The 20,081-nt window shown below is 41.2% G+C and overlaps 1 protein-coding gene across 2 annotated transcripts in view; it reads left to right on the forward strand.

Annotated features, from left to right (window-relative positions):
- Positions 1-6,248, forward strand: part of ankrd50 (ankyrin repeat domain 50) — a 40,463-nt gene extending 34,215 nt beyond the window's left edge. For both annotated transcript variants that reach the window (XM_023272594.3, XM_035949245.2), the window contains exons 4-5: positions 637-4,181; positions 4,488-6,248. In XM_023272594.3, the coding sequence (XP_023128362.1) occupies positions 637-4,178 (3,542 nt within the window). In that variant the 3' untranslated portion in view covers positions 4,179-4,181; positions 4,488-6,248. The remainder of the gene's footprint in view (positions 1-636; positions 4,182-4,487) is intronic.
- The last annotated feature ends 13,833 nt before the right edge of the window (positions 6,249-20,081 follow it).

Raw genomic sequence — 20,081 nt, forward strand, 5'->3', positions numbered from 1 at the left:
GGTCTGTGTGGATAGCTTGTCGCACAATCAGTGAGGCGTTAGACGAATGTTTTACAGGCCATTGATGTGTTACATACTTTGCTCTCTCTCATTTTGATTCTTCAGTGCCTATTGCAGATTTGCTATAGCTGATTATTAGCCTCTACAGTCAGGCAGTGCACAGAATGACCAATTGAGCGGGTTTCAGTGTCTAAATAAACAAGATATTCTCCCAGGGTATCAGATTTTTGAGACATAGTTAGATATATCTATATGTAGATGTTATTTCATGAAGGCTTTCTGCCTTGTTTCAGTCATATTTGCACTGAAGTTGTAGTTTTTTTGTAACAGTGTTGAAATTGCTTTGATGTCAAGCACTGTATAGTACACTAATTGTGGCGGTTTTGTTTTGTTTTTTTTTACAACATGGCTTTCCTGTTAATTATGTGTTAGAAAATTTAACTACCCAAATGTACTTGATGAGTGAATAAATACTAAGTATGATTTCAAGGTCAAACACGTGGCAAAGTAATACTTATCATCATTATTGATGATTTCTTCAACCATTTTTTGCATCTTTCAAATATTGACCAAGTTATCTCTCTGCATGTTATCCATTTGTCAGACTTCTCTAATGTCCTTTCTTTTTTATTTCAGGATTCCGCAAAATCAGCCTTGATGATCTGCGCAAGGCCTATATCGTCAAGGATGTGCAACAATACATCCTTCACCGGCTGGATCAAGAGGAGGCCCTGAGGCAGCACCTGACCAAGGAGACGGCTGAGATGCTCAACCAACTCCACATTAAAAGCAGTGGTTGTTTCCTGTACCTGGAGCGTGTGCTGGATGGTGTGGTGGAGAATTTCATCATGCTTCGTGAGATCCGTGACATCCCCGGCACTCTCAATGGCCTCTACCTGTGGCTCTGCCAGAGACTATTTGTCAGGAAACAGTTTGCCAAAGTCCAACCAATTCTTAATGTAATCCTGGCAACTTGCAGGCCACTCACGGTCAAGGAACTGTACCATGCAGTCTGGACCAAAAACATGACACTGACTATGGAAGAGTTTCAGAAAAAGATGGACATTCTCTCCAAGTTGTTGGTCGATGGCCTTGGGAGTACTAAAATCCTTTTTCACTACAGTTTCGCAGAGTGGCTACTGGATGTTAAGCACTGCACCCAGAAGTACTTGTGTAATGCAGCAGAAGGACATCGAATGTTGGCGATGAGTTACACATGCCGGGCAAAGCAGCTGAAACCACTCGAAGTGCAGGAATTTGCACTGCACCTAGTCAATTCCAATCTTCAGATTGAGCCATTTAATCTGGCTCTTTGGATGGTTTGGAATGGAACCCCTGCTAAAGACTCTCTGAGCACCTCCATACCAAGAGAACAGGAGGTTCTGCAGCTTCTGGTCAAAGCAGGGGCTCATGTTAACAACGAGGATGATCATGCTTCATGTATTGTACAACAGGCCCTAGAAAGAGAGGACTCAATACGGACATTACTGGACAATGGAGCATCTGTGAACCAGTGTGACTCCAGCGGAAGAACTCTGTTGGGCAATGCTGCATACAGTGGAAACCTTGATGTAGTTAACCTGCTCATATCAAGAGGGGCAAACATGGAGCTAGAAGACAACCATGGACAAACGGCACTTACTCTTGCTGCGAGGCAGGGCCATACCAAAGTGGTCAACTGCCTAATTGGCTGTGAGGCCAACATAAACCACACAGATCATGATGGATGGACTGCCCTGCGCTCAGCGGCTTGGGGTGGACATTCAGAAGTTGTGTCTGCTCTTCTTTATGCTGGTGCCAAAGTGGACTGTGCTGATGCTGATGGTAGAACTGCTTTGAGAGCTGCTGCTTGGGGAGGTCATGAAGACATCGTGTTGAACCTTCTTCAACATGGGGCTGAGGTCAACAAAGCAGATAATGAAGGAAGAACCGCTCTCATTGCTGCAGCATACATGGGACACAGAGAGATTGTTGAGCACCTACTGGACCATGGAGCTGAAGTCAATCATGAAGATGTTGATGGGAGGACTGCCCTTTCCGTCGCTGCTCTCTGTGTCCCTGCTAGTAAGGGCCATGCATCAGTTGTGAGCCTGTTGATCGACAGGGGAGCAGAGGTTGACCACTGTGACAAAGACTGCATGACTCCTCTTCTGGTGGCTGGCTATGAAGGACATGTGGATGTTGTTGATCTACTTTTGGAAGGTGGAGCCGATGTGGATCATACAGACAACAATGGTCGCACCCCTCTCCTGGCTGCTGCATCAATGGGCCATGCATCTGTTGTCAACACATTACTTTTCTGGGGAGCAGCTGTTGATAGCATTGACAGTGAGGGAAGGACTGTGCTGAGCATTGCATCTGCTCAGGGTAACGTGGAGGTGGTCAGAACTCTGCTGGACAGAGGTCTGGATGAGAATCACAGGGATGACGCAGGCTGGACCCCGCTACACATGGCTTCATTTGAGGGCCATCGCCAAGTGTGCGATGCCCTTATTGAACAGGGTGCTCGTTGCACAGAGGTAGACAATGATGGTAGAATACCGCTGATATTAGCTGCACAAGAGGGACATTATGACTGTGTGCAAATTCTTCTGGAAAACAAGTCTTGTATTGATCAGAGGGGATATGATGGCAGGAATGCTCTCAGGGTAGCTGCACTAGAAGGTCACAGGGACATTGTTGAACTGCTGCTGAGCCACGGTGCTGATATAGATTACAAAGATGCAGATGGACGCCCAACCCTCTACATATTGGCACTTGAAAATCAGCTGGCCATGACAGAGTATTTCCTTGAAAATGGTGCAAATGTGGAAGCTTGTGACACTGAGGGCAGAACAGCCCTTCATGTATCCTGCTGGCAAGGGCATGTTGAAATGGTGAGGCTGCTTATTAACTATCATGCTGATGTGAACGCCTGTGACAATGAGAAGCGATCCGCCCTCCAGTCTGCTGCGTGGCAAGGCCATACAAAAGTTGTGCAGTTTTTGATAGAGAATGGCACACATGTGGATCATACATGCAACCAGGGAGCAACAGCACTAGGCATCGCTGCCCAGGAGGGTCACATTGATGTCGTGCAAATACTTCTTGAAAATGGCGCTGACCCCAACCACGCTGATCAGTTTGGACGAACGGCAATGAGAGTGGCAGCAAAAGGTGGTCATTCAATGATCATAAAACTTCTGGAAAAATATGGAGCCACAACTCTAAATGGCTGCAACCCCTCCCCAGTACATACCATGGAGGAAAAAACGCCTTTGGCAGTGACAGGAAAAATGCAGTCCCTCACCATCAAATCTAGTAGTTCTGGCAGCACTGGGGCAGGAGATATGCAGTCGTCTGGACGTGGTCTACCCAATGGGCCTGTCCATGCTTTCAGTTCACCGTCAGAGTCTCCTGATTCCACTGTAGATCGACAGAAATCCTCCCTGTCAAATAATTCCCTCAAGAGTTCAAAGAATTCCTCCTTGAGAACCACATCTTCTACAGCAACTGCACAGACTGTGCCAATTGACAGTTTTCATGGACTAACATTTACAGAACAAATTCAGCAGCACTCACTGCCTCGCAGTCGGAGCAGACAGTCGATTGTGTCCCCTTCTTCTACAACAAAGTCCATTGGTCAGCAGCCATCATCTCCATCCAATGACTTTGACTGGTCTCAATTAAAACCTAGTCTGAAGTCAACAAAGGGAACCAAGACCGGAAATGGGACCTCAAACAGCAAAGGAGCACTGGGAGACAAAAAGAAAGCCAAGAACAGCGGATCAACCCAAGGTCAGGTTCTGGAGTATGAAATGACCCAGTTTGACAAGAGAATCGCCCTCAACAAATCAGTCGCTAACATTGCAGTAAAGGATCCCCATTGTAAAATCATGATTGGTGGCTCAATTCAGCAGGAAAGAGGGCAATGCCAAGATCAGTTCTATATCCAGCAGCAGAGCTGCTCTGAGAAGAAGAGGAATGGAATCATGACCAACCCCAACTATCACCTACAGGGTAATCAGGTTTTCTTGAGTAGGGTGTCAGTTCCTCGGACTGTGCAGAACAGGGGCCACCAGGATGTTCTAGAGAACTATCCCATTGGGGAAACAGAGCTAAGCCTTAAACAAGCCCTAAAACTGCAGATTGAAGGATCGGACCCTGGGTTTAACTACAAAAAGGAGACTCCATTATAGCTGGTAAGAGACGCCTCTCAAAATAAACCTCCACTATGTGCTCTTGTTGAAATACATCAAGCATATGTCTAGCAGTTGAAATCATGGCCAGATTGAAAGCAAATCATACATATGCATTTGACCTGTGTGTTCATTTACAGTGACTACATGATACAGAGACTAGTAACTGACACTTAGTTAATACTGGATTGCACTCAACAGAACATCATTAGTTGGATTTTATCAGACCTGCATGAAGAATGCCTCAGTCTGGATAAGCAGACGTTTTTCTCCCAAACAATAACCCAAATCATTCCTATACTGTTTCAGATGTCTTGAATGCCATTCGTCATGCGGACGTTGGAGGGATTGTGCCAAAGCAACTGTTTTCATCTACATAGAAAATAATTTTTTTCATCAGTGGGAGACCTCAAAACAATACCTAGGGAAGATTGTTGATTGCTGCCTGAGGCTTTTGTGAACTGATACTTTGATGTGCCTACATCTGTTACAGCCTTCTTCACGTACTCATGCAAACTATCATTTTTAATTTAATGTAATGCTATTTAATAAACAGTGTATGCACTTTTAAAAGAGTAAAATGACAGACCTGCATTTGTTCTATTCATTTTGTATCCCATCCATGTTTTATCAAAGTAAGTGTTTGAGAGAAACATACCAATGCTTTTTTATTATTTTATATAATGTTTGTTCTGTTCACTGTTTCACACTGACAGCGATGTACCGCTGGGTACATTGTCACAAACCAGAGGACATAACAGTAACGGATACCATGGTATGAATTCAAGCGCATTGATAGTCTGCCTTTCTAGAGACCCCAAATAATCTGTGTTAACTTTGATCAGTGTGCTAAACCTATGTTGTGTGTAATATGTTAATAGCTATGGCAATTTACTTCACAAGTATATACAAGCGTATTTATTTTTGGAAAAAAGCCACTTTTGTTGCATTTTGTGTTACATTACCATGGTGCTGTGTTCAGAAGTTGCCTGCAGTTATTTTGGACTCCCAGTTTTGTTGGCTTCATGCGTTTGTGTATTACTACGGATATGTAAGAACGAGGGAGGATCATTGAAAATGTTAAAAAAAAAAAAAAAAAACAAGTCCATTTTGTCCCTATGGGATTTTTCAGTTGTTGTGTTGTGTGTTATGTTTTTGTGTGTGCATAAAGAATATTTAAATAACCCATTGTGTACCGTCAGCAAAGGTTTGGTGCTAAACGCAGCGATTTCAAGTGAAAGCAGTGATTTAAAAATTAATGCATTTGTCCGCAGAGTTACGTGTATAACCTACTGCAGTGCAAGAAACTAAATCAAGCTTTTGTTTTCTTATCGTCATGTGGTTCATTTTCAGTAATTCCTGCTGGATTTTTCAGGGGCGTGACACAAGAAGGCTCAAAAAGGGTTCATCCATTAAGAGAACCCCTAGCTGTCGGCTAGCTGATATTGCAGAGCTGTAAATCCAAAGTTGCAACACCACACTCTGTCCCGCCTCCTCCCTGTGAGAAGCTGAGTATCAGTTCAGCGGGACTTAACCCTGCGGGAGATGGAGGGAAGGAGGTGCTCAGCTGTGACACTGAGGGAACTGAAACATCTGTTTCTCATGAACTGCGCAGAGCTGCGTTAGCGTTTACAGGCTGTGTTCATATTTTTGCAGGCTTTTCATAATGTTAACAGTGAGCTATTTTTCGCCAAGAACTGGGATTGGGGGCAGTAGAAACCTATCGCATGCACAAACACTTATAAGCCCTAGTGAAAGCTCTCAGCTCTTCAGTACTACAGTAGCTCAAAAGTATGCCATGAAGGGTCAACAGAAGGATTCAAGGCAGGATCGGGTCTAGAAACAGTGTTGGAAAACATACTGTATAGTCTTACTAAGCAGTTATCTTGTCTGTCTTGACTGTGTTTTGTCTGTCATCTTTGATTTGACCGTCAGTGATTGGTTTGTAAATAGCTTCCCATGTACATTCAACTTTCATTTAAAAAGAATTCCTGTATTATATGAAGTGGAATTTTCTGATGTATATTAAAGTGCTTAATAAACATATTTGCTTTACTGCTGAAAAGGAAATTGTTTGCGAAATTCTTCACTCATGAATAGAGCTCCATTCATAAGCAGAACAGAAGAATGCAATGCAATGCCTTCTCATTATGAATGTTTTGTGAGTTAAATTAATGCCTGGTGTCTGAAGGTAAACTGAAGGTGATTTTTCACCAGATATTTTAAATTCAAGGCTGACAAACTGACATATTTGTGACAGAAAAAGCTGCTTTGGTGCTAATGCTCCAGAAGAGTCGAAATCTGCACTGGCTAATTATTTATTTCCATTTCTATCGCAGTTTCCTCTTGTTTTCTTTGAATTCAGAGGCCTCAAGTGTCTTGTTTTCCCTTCTATTGGGGCTGCAAAACCAGAGCGTGTGCTGTTAATGCTTACTTCACTGTTTGGTCATTTGATGTGGAGGGCCAAACCAGGACACTGCAGGCATCACAACATAGAGTGTGCCAAGTGCTATTGCTGCCCCCCTTCTTCGAGTTCATGCAGTTCATCTCAGTTGAAAGCGAGCTGCAGGGGGAGATCAAACAGATGGTTTAATGATTGTTTTTTAGCTCTAATTCCCTTTTTTTTTTTTTTTTAACCAAATCTTACAGAATTACACACATTAAAAATTAGCTACTTTCACTGGCTTTCTCCATCATCACAATAAAATATTCATATTTACATTAAAAATAGACACATAGCATTTAAGTAACAAACTTTTTTAACTCAAGGAGCAGCATTCTAGCTTTTGGAATTAGGCTTTATGGCCAGCATTTCATGAAGTATTGCACCGCAGAGGAGTTAAAGTGGCATTCAGACATTTAGGCCTTCTGCAGATCCTTTTTCTGTGTGTTTTGGGAGGGTGGGTGTTAATGAGTTAACCATCTGCTACTGATGTCATGTAGTCTGCACTGTCCAAGCTTGGAGGATCTCCTCATGAACCATCTGCCAATTGCCACATCTGGTCCGTCTCCACCCATGCCCTTGTTTTGGATACAGTGTTAACAGGCTCCATCGCAATATACACAACATGGCGACAGTTGTGGCCAGCTTGTTCCAGGAGCATTTTTAAACCCAATGGCTTTCCTTTGTGCGTCTTCGAGAGCCACGTGCATTCTGGGTTTTATTCCAGATAGAGCCTTGAGCATAAGATTTCTCTGATTAACACTTTAGCTAGTGGGAACTACTGTGTGAGACCAGATGATTTGATGTTTTGTGGTCAAGAAAACCTTCATATATTTGGCTCTGAGCTGGCTCAAGGTAATCATCAAGTCAAAAAACAAAAAAATGTTGTTGATTCTCGTGTCCTTGAGTGGAACATTTTCTCCCAGCTTGTCTTCACAAGAATGCAAACACCGAAAACATTTCTTTGCAATCTGGCAGGTTTGTGCGACTCTCATCTCAACTTCAACTTCTTCTGTGATCACATATACTGTGCTTTAGCTGATCATAGTATAGATTTTAACCCAAGACAGTGATACATTTGTTTTTTTGTTTTTTTTTTTTTTTTTTTTTACAAGTTAGTGTGCACTACAACTTCACTGTGTTACCTGGAATTTCAAAAATGTCCACTTTGAAGAGTTTTCTTCAGATAAAATCTTTTGGTGGTGGAAAATACCAGCTTAGTGGAAAAAAACTCACCAAAAAAAAGGATTTTCAAAAATATCCTCTATCATACCAAACAATATCTACTCAATAAATCTTGTTTCTGTGAGGACAGGAATGATTTCATGCCTAATTTCGCATTGTGAATTTTTAATTATCTGCTGAATTGAAGAGTGGAAATACCACCACGCTCCATTTAATGTCATAAATACTAATCAATTAACTTAGATTAGCAGTTTTGTTTGACAGATTCTATAAGTTTGAACCTACATCAGAGCCTACAAGTTAAAACTGGCCTACTCTCCAGCTCCCTCCGTCCAACTCATCAAGTGCAGCAGTGAGACTGTTTGAGAGTACATCTTGTCAGACCGTTTCTACTCTGCAAATGTTAATTGCTGTTCTGGGAAACTGGCATCTGTACAAGTGTAAACAGTCAACTTGTGGGGATCGGTGCCAGCACTGATTTGGTGAGAAGGCAGCCAAGCAGCAGACTCATGGAGAAATTTTACAAAGGGGTATTTAAATCTGTCCATCCATTTTTATAATGACACAAGTGCGGCCATGCAGAGCCCTTCATCATACTGGGTTTCAAATTAGATTGACTGGAGCTGCACGTCTATGAACGTTGTTCAAACTGTGAACTGAAAGGTGGATTTCTCTAAACTCACTGTAATTACATGACAACCCAGAAGAGGAAACGGCTGCAATTTAAGCATGTTGAATGGAAATTGATGTTGTAGTTGGAGAGAGACTTAAAATACATTCACTGCCACGTTTACTGGGTGTTATTTTGTTCTTACATGATTTAGAAGTTATGGTAACCTTAATTCATCTCAGAATGAGTGTTGTTGGCCATATAAGATCTGCAAAACCTGGCTTCAAATTCAGCATGGTATAAATCTTAGTTTTAGCTCCTGTTTGTCCCAAGAATCTCCCTTTGAAGTGACACTACATAACATAAAAAGGCAAATATAGCACATTAACTCACTTACCAATGAAGAGTTGAACTCTACTTAGATTTCTATTACACTACATTTGAGCATTTATAGTAATCCACTTGTACAGTAGCTGCTATTTAGTTACATTTAGGAACAACTCAAATGCAACTACCATCATTGGCTCAGCAAGAAAACACCGTCCTCTGTCTATTAAGTAGACCATAACTTTGAAAAGCACCTTCATGATTTGGGTAAATTGGCAAAAATCTTGTTTTGAAGATCATATTATATGCAATGTTATGCACATCTATAGGACATTTATATAATTAAACTATGGGGTCCACAAGAATACGTTCACATGTTTCAGTATTCAAAAACATACTTTTTTCTTTAAAGCTCCTCTCCTGAAGAAACTCATACTGTTCTGATGGCTCAACTGACCCAACGAAAGCAAGGCAAGGTTGGTTAATGTACCAGAAGAAAAGATCTATGCATGTAGGGATGTGTCTCTAAAAAAACGGCTCTAAGTAAGCTACCTATTCTTTATTTGAAGGTGTGGCTAAAGTAGCACCATGCAGTTGGGTTCCAAGGTGACATAGATAAATAATGGAAGAAAAGCCTAGGCTTAAAATGAAGTGTTTCAGGCAGGTAAGGAGCACTTTTGTGTGGGAAAGAATAACTCTTGTTGGTGTGGACTGTGGGTTTTTACATGCACCAAAAGCAAGAGAAAACTCAAAAAGCACAATATGGGCTCTTTAATAATAGTGTGTCAAAGCCAGCCTGGAGAGGAGAAATTAGTATATCAACCAATAAAAATATATGTGGCATCTGAGTATTGTATTACAACAGCCTTGTAAACATCAGAACCTTTCCTTTAGGCTACTGGCAGCCTCATATTCAATTCAAACTTGATTCTAATCCATGATAGGCCATGTGGACCAGTTTCTCACTTTTCTCTCCTACAAACAATTAAACTCTCAACATCATCAGAAATTCACAGAACCACCGTTACATTTGGAACTTTTGTTACAACAAGGTTTGTTTGAAAGTCTGATATCTCTAAACCTCTTGAAGTCGTCACTGAGCCATTTGTATTGATCTGAAACCCCATCATCCTCCTGCAGATACATTATGATCGCTTTGTGCTATAGGGCGGAATGAATCTTAGTTATAGCTCCTATAAAGTTTTGGACTCTTACAATGCCAACAAGCAGTAATCACAAAGTTGGTTTCAGATGCTGTTGTGACAGCCAACCCGCTGGAGTTTATGCTCTTCACTGGCAACAGTTCAAACGCAGAGCATCTGAGTTGAACAAGGCCATTCTAGTTTGGATTTGTGTCAGTGTGGTGCAGCAGGTGGGGATGGGCAGCATTCAGGGGCCTTTCAGGAATGAAGCACTTAAAACATGGCTTAGAGGACCCACACATACAATATACAGCTCTTAGATCTATCAAAAGAACTGAATGCACTTTTATGAATGCACACTTTACACAAGGAAGCATTTCAAAGAGTTTCTTTTTAATAATTGGCCCCATCTTTCTGTCGCAGTGCAGCAGCAACTGAAAAGTTGAATTCACATTTTGGAAAAAAGCCTGTGCTTTAAAACAGACAGCTTTGAGAGCAGCCTCCGCTCAACAACAATGCAGCAACTCATGGCCAACAAAGCTGGAGACTGAGAGATTACTGACATACTGTATTCCTCTTTGTTGCCTGTTTACATAATCCCTACAGTCTCTCATCAAGGAGTGTGGATGAAAAGCTTTCATCAACTCTCTGCGGAAAACCTCTTTTCTTCTTTGAAACTCAACACAGTGGCCCAGCATGCATACAGGTGTTCTACTTTCACTGAGCAGGATGAGGAACTCACCTGACAGTAAAATCTAAAGTCAAAGTGTCTGGCTGTGGGGAGACAAAACACTGAACACTCGTCTTTTGAGCTTGGCTGAGCTGGCTATAGTGCGCCGTCATACCAAGCATCATTAATCATTACGGCTGAAGCCAAGGACAACAAATGGACTCAAGCTCTACACAATAAAAAGCTTGTAGCTCCACAGACCGACAAGTTCTGCTCTGAGACAAAAGCAGCTGCCTCTAAACTGGAGAGCTCAGTATTTCAAAGTTCCTCGCTCTTTTTCCATCACAGTCACTTTCAGATGCAAACATCCAAAATGTTGGCTTTTAAGGAAGTAAGAAAAATTGGACTGTTTAGAGGATGAATGCAACCCAGTTTTGAGAACATGCGATGCTTTTGTGAAGGTTTCATGAACCCAGATGGGTCAGAGAACTTTCTCACCCCATGAGGCATGTAATCCTCCAATTCTTCCCTATTAGAGTTATGGGGTTTGCATCTGACAGCAGTGATATGTGGGAGGGTGGAATCTGTAAGAAGCAGCTGGGAAATAAAAGCTTAAAATATGCTGTACACAGGGAGACTCACTGGAAGCTGGCGCGCTTTTTCAGGAGAGTCCTGTTGACAAGCTGTTCAAAATAATGAACAAGATGAAGATAAATAACAACAGTACTAACTGAATAGTGCTCACAGTATTAGGTAAACAATGACATGAAAAGCTCATAAGTGAAGCAGAGAATCAACGCAGCCACATTTAGCTTGTGGCAGTGTTTCAATAGTCTATTCAAATTGTGAGAAACCAAATGTGCCAAGTCCAATAGTCTTCTGATTGTTTTTTTTCATTTCTGAACGACAAAGTAAGTAAAAGCTGATTTTCCACGACTTCTTCAGAATTTCCAAAAGAAGACTGTGCTGTGTTTGGCGGAGTAACAGTAAATTTTAGAACTGAAGGAGTCTGTTAAGATACAGTAACCGGCTTTTCTTGGAAGTCTTAAATGAAAAGGGTTTGCACCTACAGGAAAGACATGTCCTTTTAAAAATATTTTAGTTTCCTGGCTCTGAGAAAAGCAATGTCAGCCAGTTGGTAGACCATTTTTGTCCCGAGTGACATGTTGACAAGTATTAGATGGATGGAGGACTTTTACTTTCTCTCAAGAACCACCATGAAACTGGCTTTTTGCTAGTGGTGTTAGTGGAATATGTTACTTCTGTAACTGCTCCATGTAACGCCATGAGATTCAGTGAAAGTATCGAAGCCCTGGTGTTCTTCCAACTTATCTGCTGCCACCATCAGGTCAAAATGTTCATTCATCTGGTAAGAAATCACGTTTACTAGATGCATTGGCACGAACAGGAACAAATTTTGGTCGATGTATCCTAATGCAAAAGTCTGATGCTCTGACTCATCTGGCGACACCACTAGGGTGAAATACTGAGGTCCAGAATTAAACGTCTCAACAACCTTGGAAGAATGTTGAACATTTGTACTGAGGCCAGCAGGAGGTAAAGGTAAAGGACGGTGAGCTTGCAGAAGGAAGTTTTAAAACCACTGGAGGTCTAAGCTTTGGGTCAGACGTGTTGTGAAATGTGTGTCAACTGAACAACATATTCAGGTCTAAATAACTTGGTTTCTTCATTTAATAGCAACACCACATATATCCTAAATTTAATCTTTTGAGATTTGCCAAGTGCATTTTTCACATGATTTTGATATGAAAATGATTTATTTATTCGGCCCTCGTGCTAACTTTCAAATGTTAACATGCCAACACACTAAGGTAACTAAGTTAGCACACTATATCCTTTTTAAACGTCTACACATTGACATTGTTAGTGTGACATTGTTAGCATGCCGACGTTAGTATTTAGGTCAATCATGCCTCACGGAGACACTAGCAAGAGCTTTTTTATATGCCGCCGTGCACCTGTTCGAACCTGCTTCATCAGATTCTGGCAGGAAGAACGGCCGGACCAGCTGAGCAGCCTGCTGCAACCTGTGGGCCACAAGCTGCCATGTTCTGGGTAGTGCAGCTCGCTGAGGAGCTGCACAACGCTGGCCAACAACACAGCAGCCGTGGTTCTGACTGAAAGAAGTCAATCTGTCACTACTAACAACAGGCAACAACAACACTAAACTTCAGCTGTGTTATCACCAGAGTTGATGCTGATACTGGAGCTTGTTTTATGGCATTTATTCAGGTTGTTGTCTCCTGACTAGATCCTTGCTGGTGTTGCATCTACTCTGTATGTACGTCGCTTTGGATAAAAGCGTCTGCTGAATGAAATTATAGGATTGTAGAACTGTACAATTACTCTGAATTACTATTCATTTCATCTATTTTCATCCATTTTTTTAATCAGGTTCCATTCCTTCGTTGTCAATCTTTGGCATGACAGTTTACAATACAAAGCTTAAGTTCATTTTTTATTATTATTTCTGAGCCTGTGTGATCCTGATCCTCCTGTACATAGTGCACATACATTTCCCCATGTATTGCCAAGTTTTAGTCACTCTGTTTTCTTTACTGTAGCTAATTTCATTGGCACTGAGCCCAATTGCAAATTAAAATTGTTGTACTGCTACAGTATTGCAATCTGCATGGTTTTTCAATCTTTTTTTTAAAATTATATACTTGATATAAGCTTGGTAATTAATTTGTTTTCTAATTCTACTTGAAGGCAGATATTTTTTCAGTACAAACTTTGCTTATTCCTGATAGAAGTTTTACAGTCATCAGCGAACATTTGAAACTTTGCTGCAGAGTAGCTTCATTCATTTGCTGTTTTTGTCTGCATCTGCATACAACTTTACCCAGCAATTATTCACAATCAGAATGAATAGCAGATATTCTGAAAAGAACACGGCCTAAGACTGAGCCTTGAGGAACCACTTTGCTGTTTCTGAAAGGCTCCGGTTGCACAACCTCCTCAAAACTCGCACTGACATTTCTTTAAAGGTCATTTCAAGCCTGTTTCTGTGAAGCATCTCAACAGCATCTAAGGTCTTCCCAGATCACACGGCGAGACAGATCAATAAACACAGCACAGTTCATTTTTATCCATTTATCCTCCTCCCTGGTTTTGCTGTAGCTGGACATCATGCATGCAGCACAAACAGAACAATGAGAAGCAGATTTGCTTGAAACACAGCGTTTGTCCGTCAAGCTGAGAAAAGTGAGCACCACCTGGGTGTTTTATTGGTACTGAGCTGCTAAATCGGCTTATTATGCAGAGCTATTATCGCCAGGAGTTGAGGAAATTTCAGTGCTGGCACAGTGTTTCTCTCCCTCTCACTACCTGGCTCTGTCTCTCCCTCTTTGGCTCGGTTTTCTTTATTTTTCCTTTTTTTTTCCTTTTCGTGCCTCGCTTTCTTTCTTTCAGTTTCCGTGTTTCTTCCTGTCATTCTCTCCCTGATCAGTGTCTTTGTTTCTCTCTCTCCATCATGCTTCTCCTCCCCCACCTCCGATACTTTCATGTTGATTTATCGCTCCTTCCTGGTCTCGGCCATTCCTTCCCCTTTAATCTTTTTCCATACCCCCATCCTCTGAGATGCTTCAGTTGTTGTTTGTTTTGCCTTGTCCCCTCTCTTGCCTTTTCCTGTCCCCATGTCCATCTTTGACCCCTTTTTTTGCTCATTTTCCTGTCTTTCTCTTTGTCTCTCTGCTGTTTTCCCATCTCTCTCTTCGTGTCACTAATTATTGTGGAGTTTTTCTCTTCTGTTCCCTCTCTCTGACTCTTTTAGACTTTTCTTCTCCCTCTTACTTGTCATGTCCGCCTTCTCCGTCGCTGTTTTTTTTTCTGTTTTTTTTGCCCTCCCATGCCTTTGGCTCTCCCCCCCGTTTGTTGCTTCCCTCCGTCAGCAGCGAGCAGCCCTCACCACGGCTGCTGCAGAGTTCACCTCAGGACAACAGTCTGCCGCTGCACACACCGTTTGTCGAAGCGAAACAAAGTCTTGGGTGTAGCGGGGCCCGGGGACAGATGGAGAACAGTGAAGATGAAACAAAGACATTCTGTGAGTTTCACTGGGGCACGGAGCTGAGGGAGAAACACTGAAATGACAATCCGGGCTACGGCTGAGATGCCACATGATATCACAAATGAATGCTGTTCAACTGTGCTTTGCACGTGAAAAAAAAAAAAACTGGCACAGATCTGCCCTCTTGGCTTCAATTTTGCGATCTGTTTGCTCCGTCTTGCTTCTGCCAGCATTCAAATTTGTTTTGTCAAGAGCGCTCAACAGATATGACCTGATTTGACTTTTGCAGCAGATGTTAATCAGCAGTCTCAAGACTTTGCTGGATAATTGGTTTTCACAATGAACACTGCAAAACAGGGGTGAAAATTCGGGGATGAGGCTGTCGCTGGCAACTCTGGGACAAGCACAACCATTCTGTGTACCTAACATGACAATGATACAGTAAGATAAAAGGAATTCACTGTGTAGTGGGAAACTGCCAGCGTTAGGTTGCCAGAAAGACTGTTGTTCCTTGGCTCTGAATGTTAGAACTCGACCAGTAGGATTAGCTTTGCTACCAGCATTTCTCTGGGGCTGGTAATGCTGGCCAGTTTATCATCTTTCCAAAGCTTTAGTTGAAATATGTAGACACTTACTGAATATATTTGCATGAAATGTGGTAAGGTAAAGTAGGGTTTAGTCCCCAGAGGATACTGGATGCAGTTCCCCAACTTTGCATCGAGCATCAGCAAGAGGTGAAAATTTAAACTTCACAACACCTCAACGACTAACTCTCTTTATCCTCAGCTGTATGAACAATATTTTCTTAATGACTCTTATAATCGCAGCATTTTTAACCAGATTATTAACGATAATATTTTAAGTGCTGTGACATGACAGATTGTGACAGATCTGCCAGGCTGGTCACCTGATAAAAACGACACGCCATCATTTAGCAACACACCATTTAGACCAGTTGCTCTAAATGGAGACCATGCAGGAGTTATTTGAGCAACAGCATCTTAAACAATCCTCAGTATAAACTTACAATATCTTTTAGACCACTTGTGGAAAGAATCTAAAAATATCAAAAAAGGCTCTATATTTTTCTTTTTTCTATCTCTACTCTGTAATGAGAAACAGCTTTCACTAAAACTTCTAGTCTTTTGTTCTGTTGCATTTACCTCACAGACACATTTGTAAAGCCCAGGCTCCAAGTAGCTACAGTTGGGACAGTGTTAGTAATAGCTGCTGCTGGGGTTCTCACCCCCGGACATTCACTTACTGCCATTCAAAACACCGGCCAAGCTTTTGTGTGTGACACCAGACCTTGAAAGGAGCTGCTATTCAGCACAACCAGTGCATGACATTTCGAATCAGGACTCCCCTAAATGTGAATTAGGCCTGACCTGGCAACCCTGAACTTCCCCTCACATTTTCTCTGTCACTCTCTCCCTCTCCTCATTAGCACTAACCCTATTCCAGGTCACTACCTATGGCACCCCCATGCACATATGCCTTTTACACACTGTTTTCATCCCATCTTCCTCTGCCACACACACACATAGACTGGTGTTGTGTTTGCTTTATTCCCCTCTCTCCTATACACCCCCACATAATGACACACATATTGCTGATCAGGGCAGCCGAGCAGGCAGGAGTCTGACCTCATTAGGAGCCGTGGCAAGCCGCCAAGGGAGAGTCTGCCACTGAATGACCAAGAAGAACCACAGCGGGAGCAGTGAGGATTGATCTGAAGAGCAGCACGGAGAGATCTAAGAGTTTCTCTTTTTTGTGGTACCACTAAAAGGCTTTTATACATTTTTTAAACATTTTTTTTCCTTAGAAGTATGGGCTAGACAAGTCAATATTAATACATTAGTTTTTTCATATCAGCTATTCCTGTTGTGCTATGAAACATCACAGTGTCTACTATATGGTCAACGTGGAGCGGCACAACATTTAGCATTCGTGGTTGCCAGATGATGTACCATACTGACTCTCACTTTTGCTCCTTCCACAAAAAAAAAAAAATACAGTCGTGGTTTACAGTGAAACATCTAAACAATGATGAACTGAAATCATTCTAGTTCAATCTGAAATCAATTTGGCTTTCTACTATGCTTAATTGACACATTCTCATTTGCAGTCAATTTGCAGCTCTATTCGTACCATTTATTAATAATGTGTATATATATATATATTTTTTTAGTAAACAAAGTGCTTTAACAGACAATGCAAAAGCAGGAAAGTTAAATAACAGCAATGAAGATAAAATTAAAAGATTACAGATACAAGAATGCTAATTATGCCAATATTAATAAATATACAAGCAAAATAACTAAATTAATAAAACTTTGGTCAAGTCAATTCATCGTTGTTATACAGCTAATTCTGAACAGTAGCTATTGAACTGAGCATTTCCAAGTAGAGAAATAAAATCCGCATTACAAAGTTACCTAACAAGTTCACATATTTAGGTTAAGACCCTACATTATCCTATAAAATGTAAATTCATTTGACTAAATTAATTGCACGTGAGGGGTTCAGAGAAGGGGTTCGGATTCGGGCCCCAGCACACTCGCTGGAGTGTGACACTGGCCTTACAAGCTTACAGAGAGAGATTCTCTGTTGCATCATCGAGCAGATTGATCGGAGCTAAATACCAGCAAATCAGTCCCATCAAATGTGCTTTGTGTTTTGGGCTAATTAGCAAATGTTAGCTGGCTGATGTGCTTCACTACGATGGTGAACACGGTCGACATGCTGGACATCAGTATGGTAATGTTATCACTGTGAGCACGTCAGTATGCTGGTGTTAGCATTTAGCTCAAATCCCTGCTGTGGCCGACGGAAGCCTCAAAAGAGTCTTTGACACAACTGGAAGCTCTCACTCTTGGTTTATCTGTATTTTAAAACTACTGTTTGAATGCAGACTTCGATCAACAAATAGAATATGAACAGTATCAAGAGAAAGATCCACATCCAACTTATCAATCTTTGCTGCTACATAATACACAAAGCAATAAAAGTTATAAAGACCAATGAAATCTAATGTCAGATGTAATTTTGAAAATGACTTATCCCTATAGTTTGACATAATGACACATACACGATTGACATTTTAGTGCTAAGTGCTAGATTATTATATATACCACAGAAGGATGGACAGACAACAAGCCTGAGTTCTTATTCAACGCTGAAACTTTTAAAATATACCACATTTTCAAAGAGCACAATTCCGTCAGAGCAGAGCTTCCATCCATCAGGCAAATCTTTCCATGGCTTTCAACAGGCATACGTTTGCATTAGCAGCCTGTGAAAAATCTCTGGTTTCCCCCTCTCTGCCCAACGTTTGCCACTCACAGTTTGCAAGATAATGAATGGAAAGAAAGCACAGCCCAATCATGCACAGTCAAATTCCTACTTTGTCTTCGGGATTTATGACGAAAGTTAACCTCAGCTTGCCTGGCTGCTCTATATTCAGCTGATATTTTCCTGGTAGTCGTCTAAATAAATGGAACAGTTACGGAATCTGGATGACCGACGTGCTGCCAAAACCTCGCAAATGATAGATTGCTTCTGCACTACAAGGATGTATAGGCTTTCCATGGCTGTCAGACTATGTCCAGCTGAATACATTACCAAACCTTATGCTGGAATCACTCAAATCCCAACCAAGGTCCACAGACAGATTAACATATAAATGAAACTACAGGCAAGATCCTGCCCTTCATTTCCTATCTGTTTATGCCAATGATGTGCAGCAACAGAGGCTTGGAGAAGTCCAGAGACCCTGAGACAGCCAGGTGTCTCCTGGAATAGACGTCAAACCTGTGTATCATTAGGCCGAGCGTAGCCTGCGGGTAAAAACCTGCCTTTGGGTGCATATTTCAGGCAACATCCATCTCTCCATATGCCATCTGTATGTTACTGTTTCCGAAGTCTCATTTAATATAGAAAACAATTATTCTATATGCCATGAAAATCTCATGTTTGATGAGTTTTTAGGTTGAGCATCAGTCACAGACTGTATTTAAAGATGGACAAACCCTCCGTAGTGTCACCAATAGGTTTTCTGAAAGGCAGTTTTTCAGTTCAGTGTCATGGCTCGTGCCGTCATCATCTTGGCAGTGCCTGATAGCTCCTAACTCAGCTAATCCAAAAATGAGCAAAGAGGTGGCGTGGGAATGGAGCTGAGATGGGCTATGGACTGTCTATCAAAGTGACCAAGCCCTTAATGAAGAGTGAATAGTTGTAAAATATCTACATAGAATGCTGACATCTCACAGGGACATTTTTGCATGTTGGTACACTGGTTGGGGAAAAAGTTTCATTTTCAAAGCAAGTTTCAGTAAAGCAAGCACTCAGGGTCACCTAGAATGACTGTGTTATATAGTAGAATGATTATGGGTGCACACTGATCTCCAGCGCTGATGTAGCGCTCTGGAGATACACTACCAGTCAAAAGTTTGGACACACCTTCTCATTCAATGGTTTTTATTTAATTATTTTGTACACTGTAGATTAATACTGAAGACATCAAAACTCTAAAAAAATACAAATTGAATTATGCTGTAAACAAAAAGTGTTAACCTTCAGTATTAATCTACAATGTAGAAAATAATACAAATAAATAAAAAACATTGAATGAGAAGTTGTGTCCAAACTTTTGACTGGCAGTGTAGGTCTGTGTATCCAAGCCTACGGTATCATTAATCGTAGAGAACATTGTCCTTCAAATGAAAATGCTCCATGGGAACAGCTGGAAAATATTGGCAAAAGTACTAGCTCGTATAGTAGTTTAAACTGCATTTAAGTAACAGAAATTATTTTGTTTTTTGTTCATTATTTCTTGTTTTTCCCCAGAAGAAGAATGCATTTAGTTGCTTTTATACCTCTAAGCTTCTCATGGGAGAAATACAAACCTAGACTTAATAGACTGCATAGCTTTATCAAACAGCTAGAGGAGTCATTCCTCAATAAATTCTGCAAGCCCAGGTTGTTGGCAGTGTTCACTTTATTAAACTGAGTTTTGGCATTCAAGATAGTATGCAAGTGTTCGAGATAAATGTGCACTGACTTCAGAAAGTCTTCATTCTACAAAGCTATTTAATCAGGTATTAAATATTAAAATCTATATCTCGTCTTTATGGAAAAAACAGTCTTCCTTACAAATGGATTTTCTTTGGGCCAAGAGAAATTACTGCAATAGAGGATTAATGTAACATATTTGACAAAAACAGTTTACAACCTTAGGCCCTGCTGAATTAAATGGCAGGATGGACACACTTTACAGTCAAATCAGACATGATTAGTTTGCCTCAACAGCAGCTTTTAAACTCACAAACTTCAACCTCAACCAAACATGGCTCCTTAACTGGTTTTCTGCAAAGCTTTTCTAAACCCTGTTTGTTGTAGCCTTGAAACACGCAGAGCAGTAAACAACGAGCATAGCCAACCAAATCGCTGTATAATTGCACGTTAGACCGAATGAGCTGTTGCTATTTTCATCAG

This window comes from Amphiprion ocellaris, chromosome 13 (assembly GCF_022539595.1).
Source record: "Amphiprion ocellaris isolate individual 3 ecotype Okinawa chromosome 13, ASM2253959v1, whole genome shotgun sequence".
Lineage (NCBI taxonomy): Eukaryota > Metazoa > Chordata > Actinopteri > Pomacentridae > Amphiprion > Amphiprion ocellaris.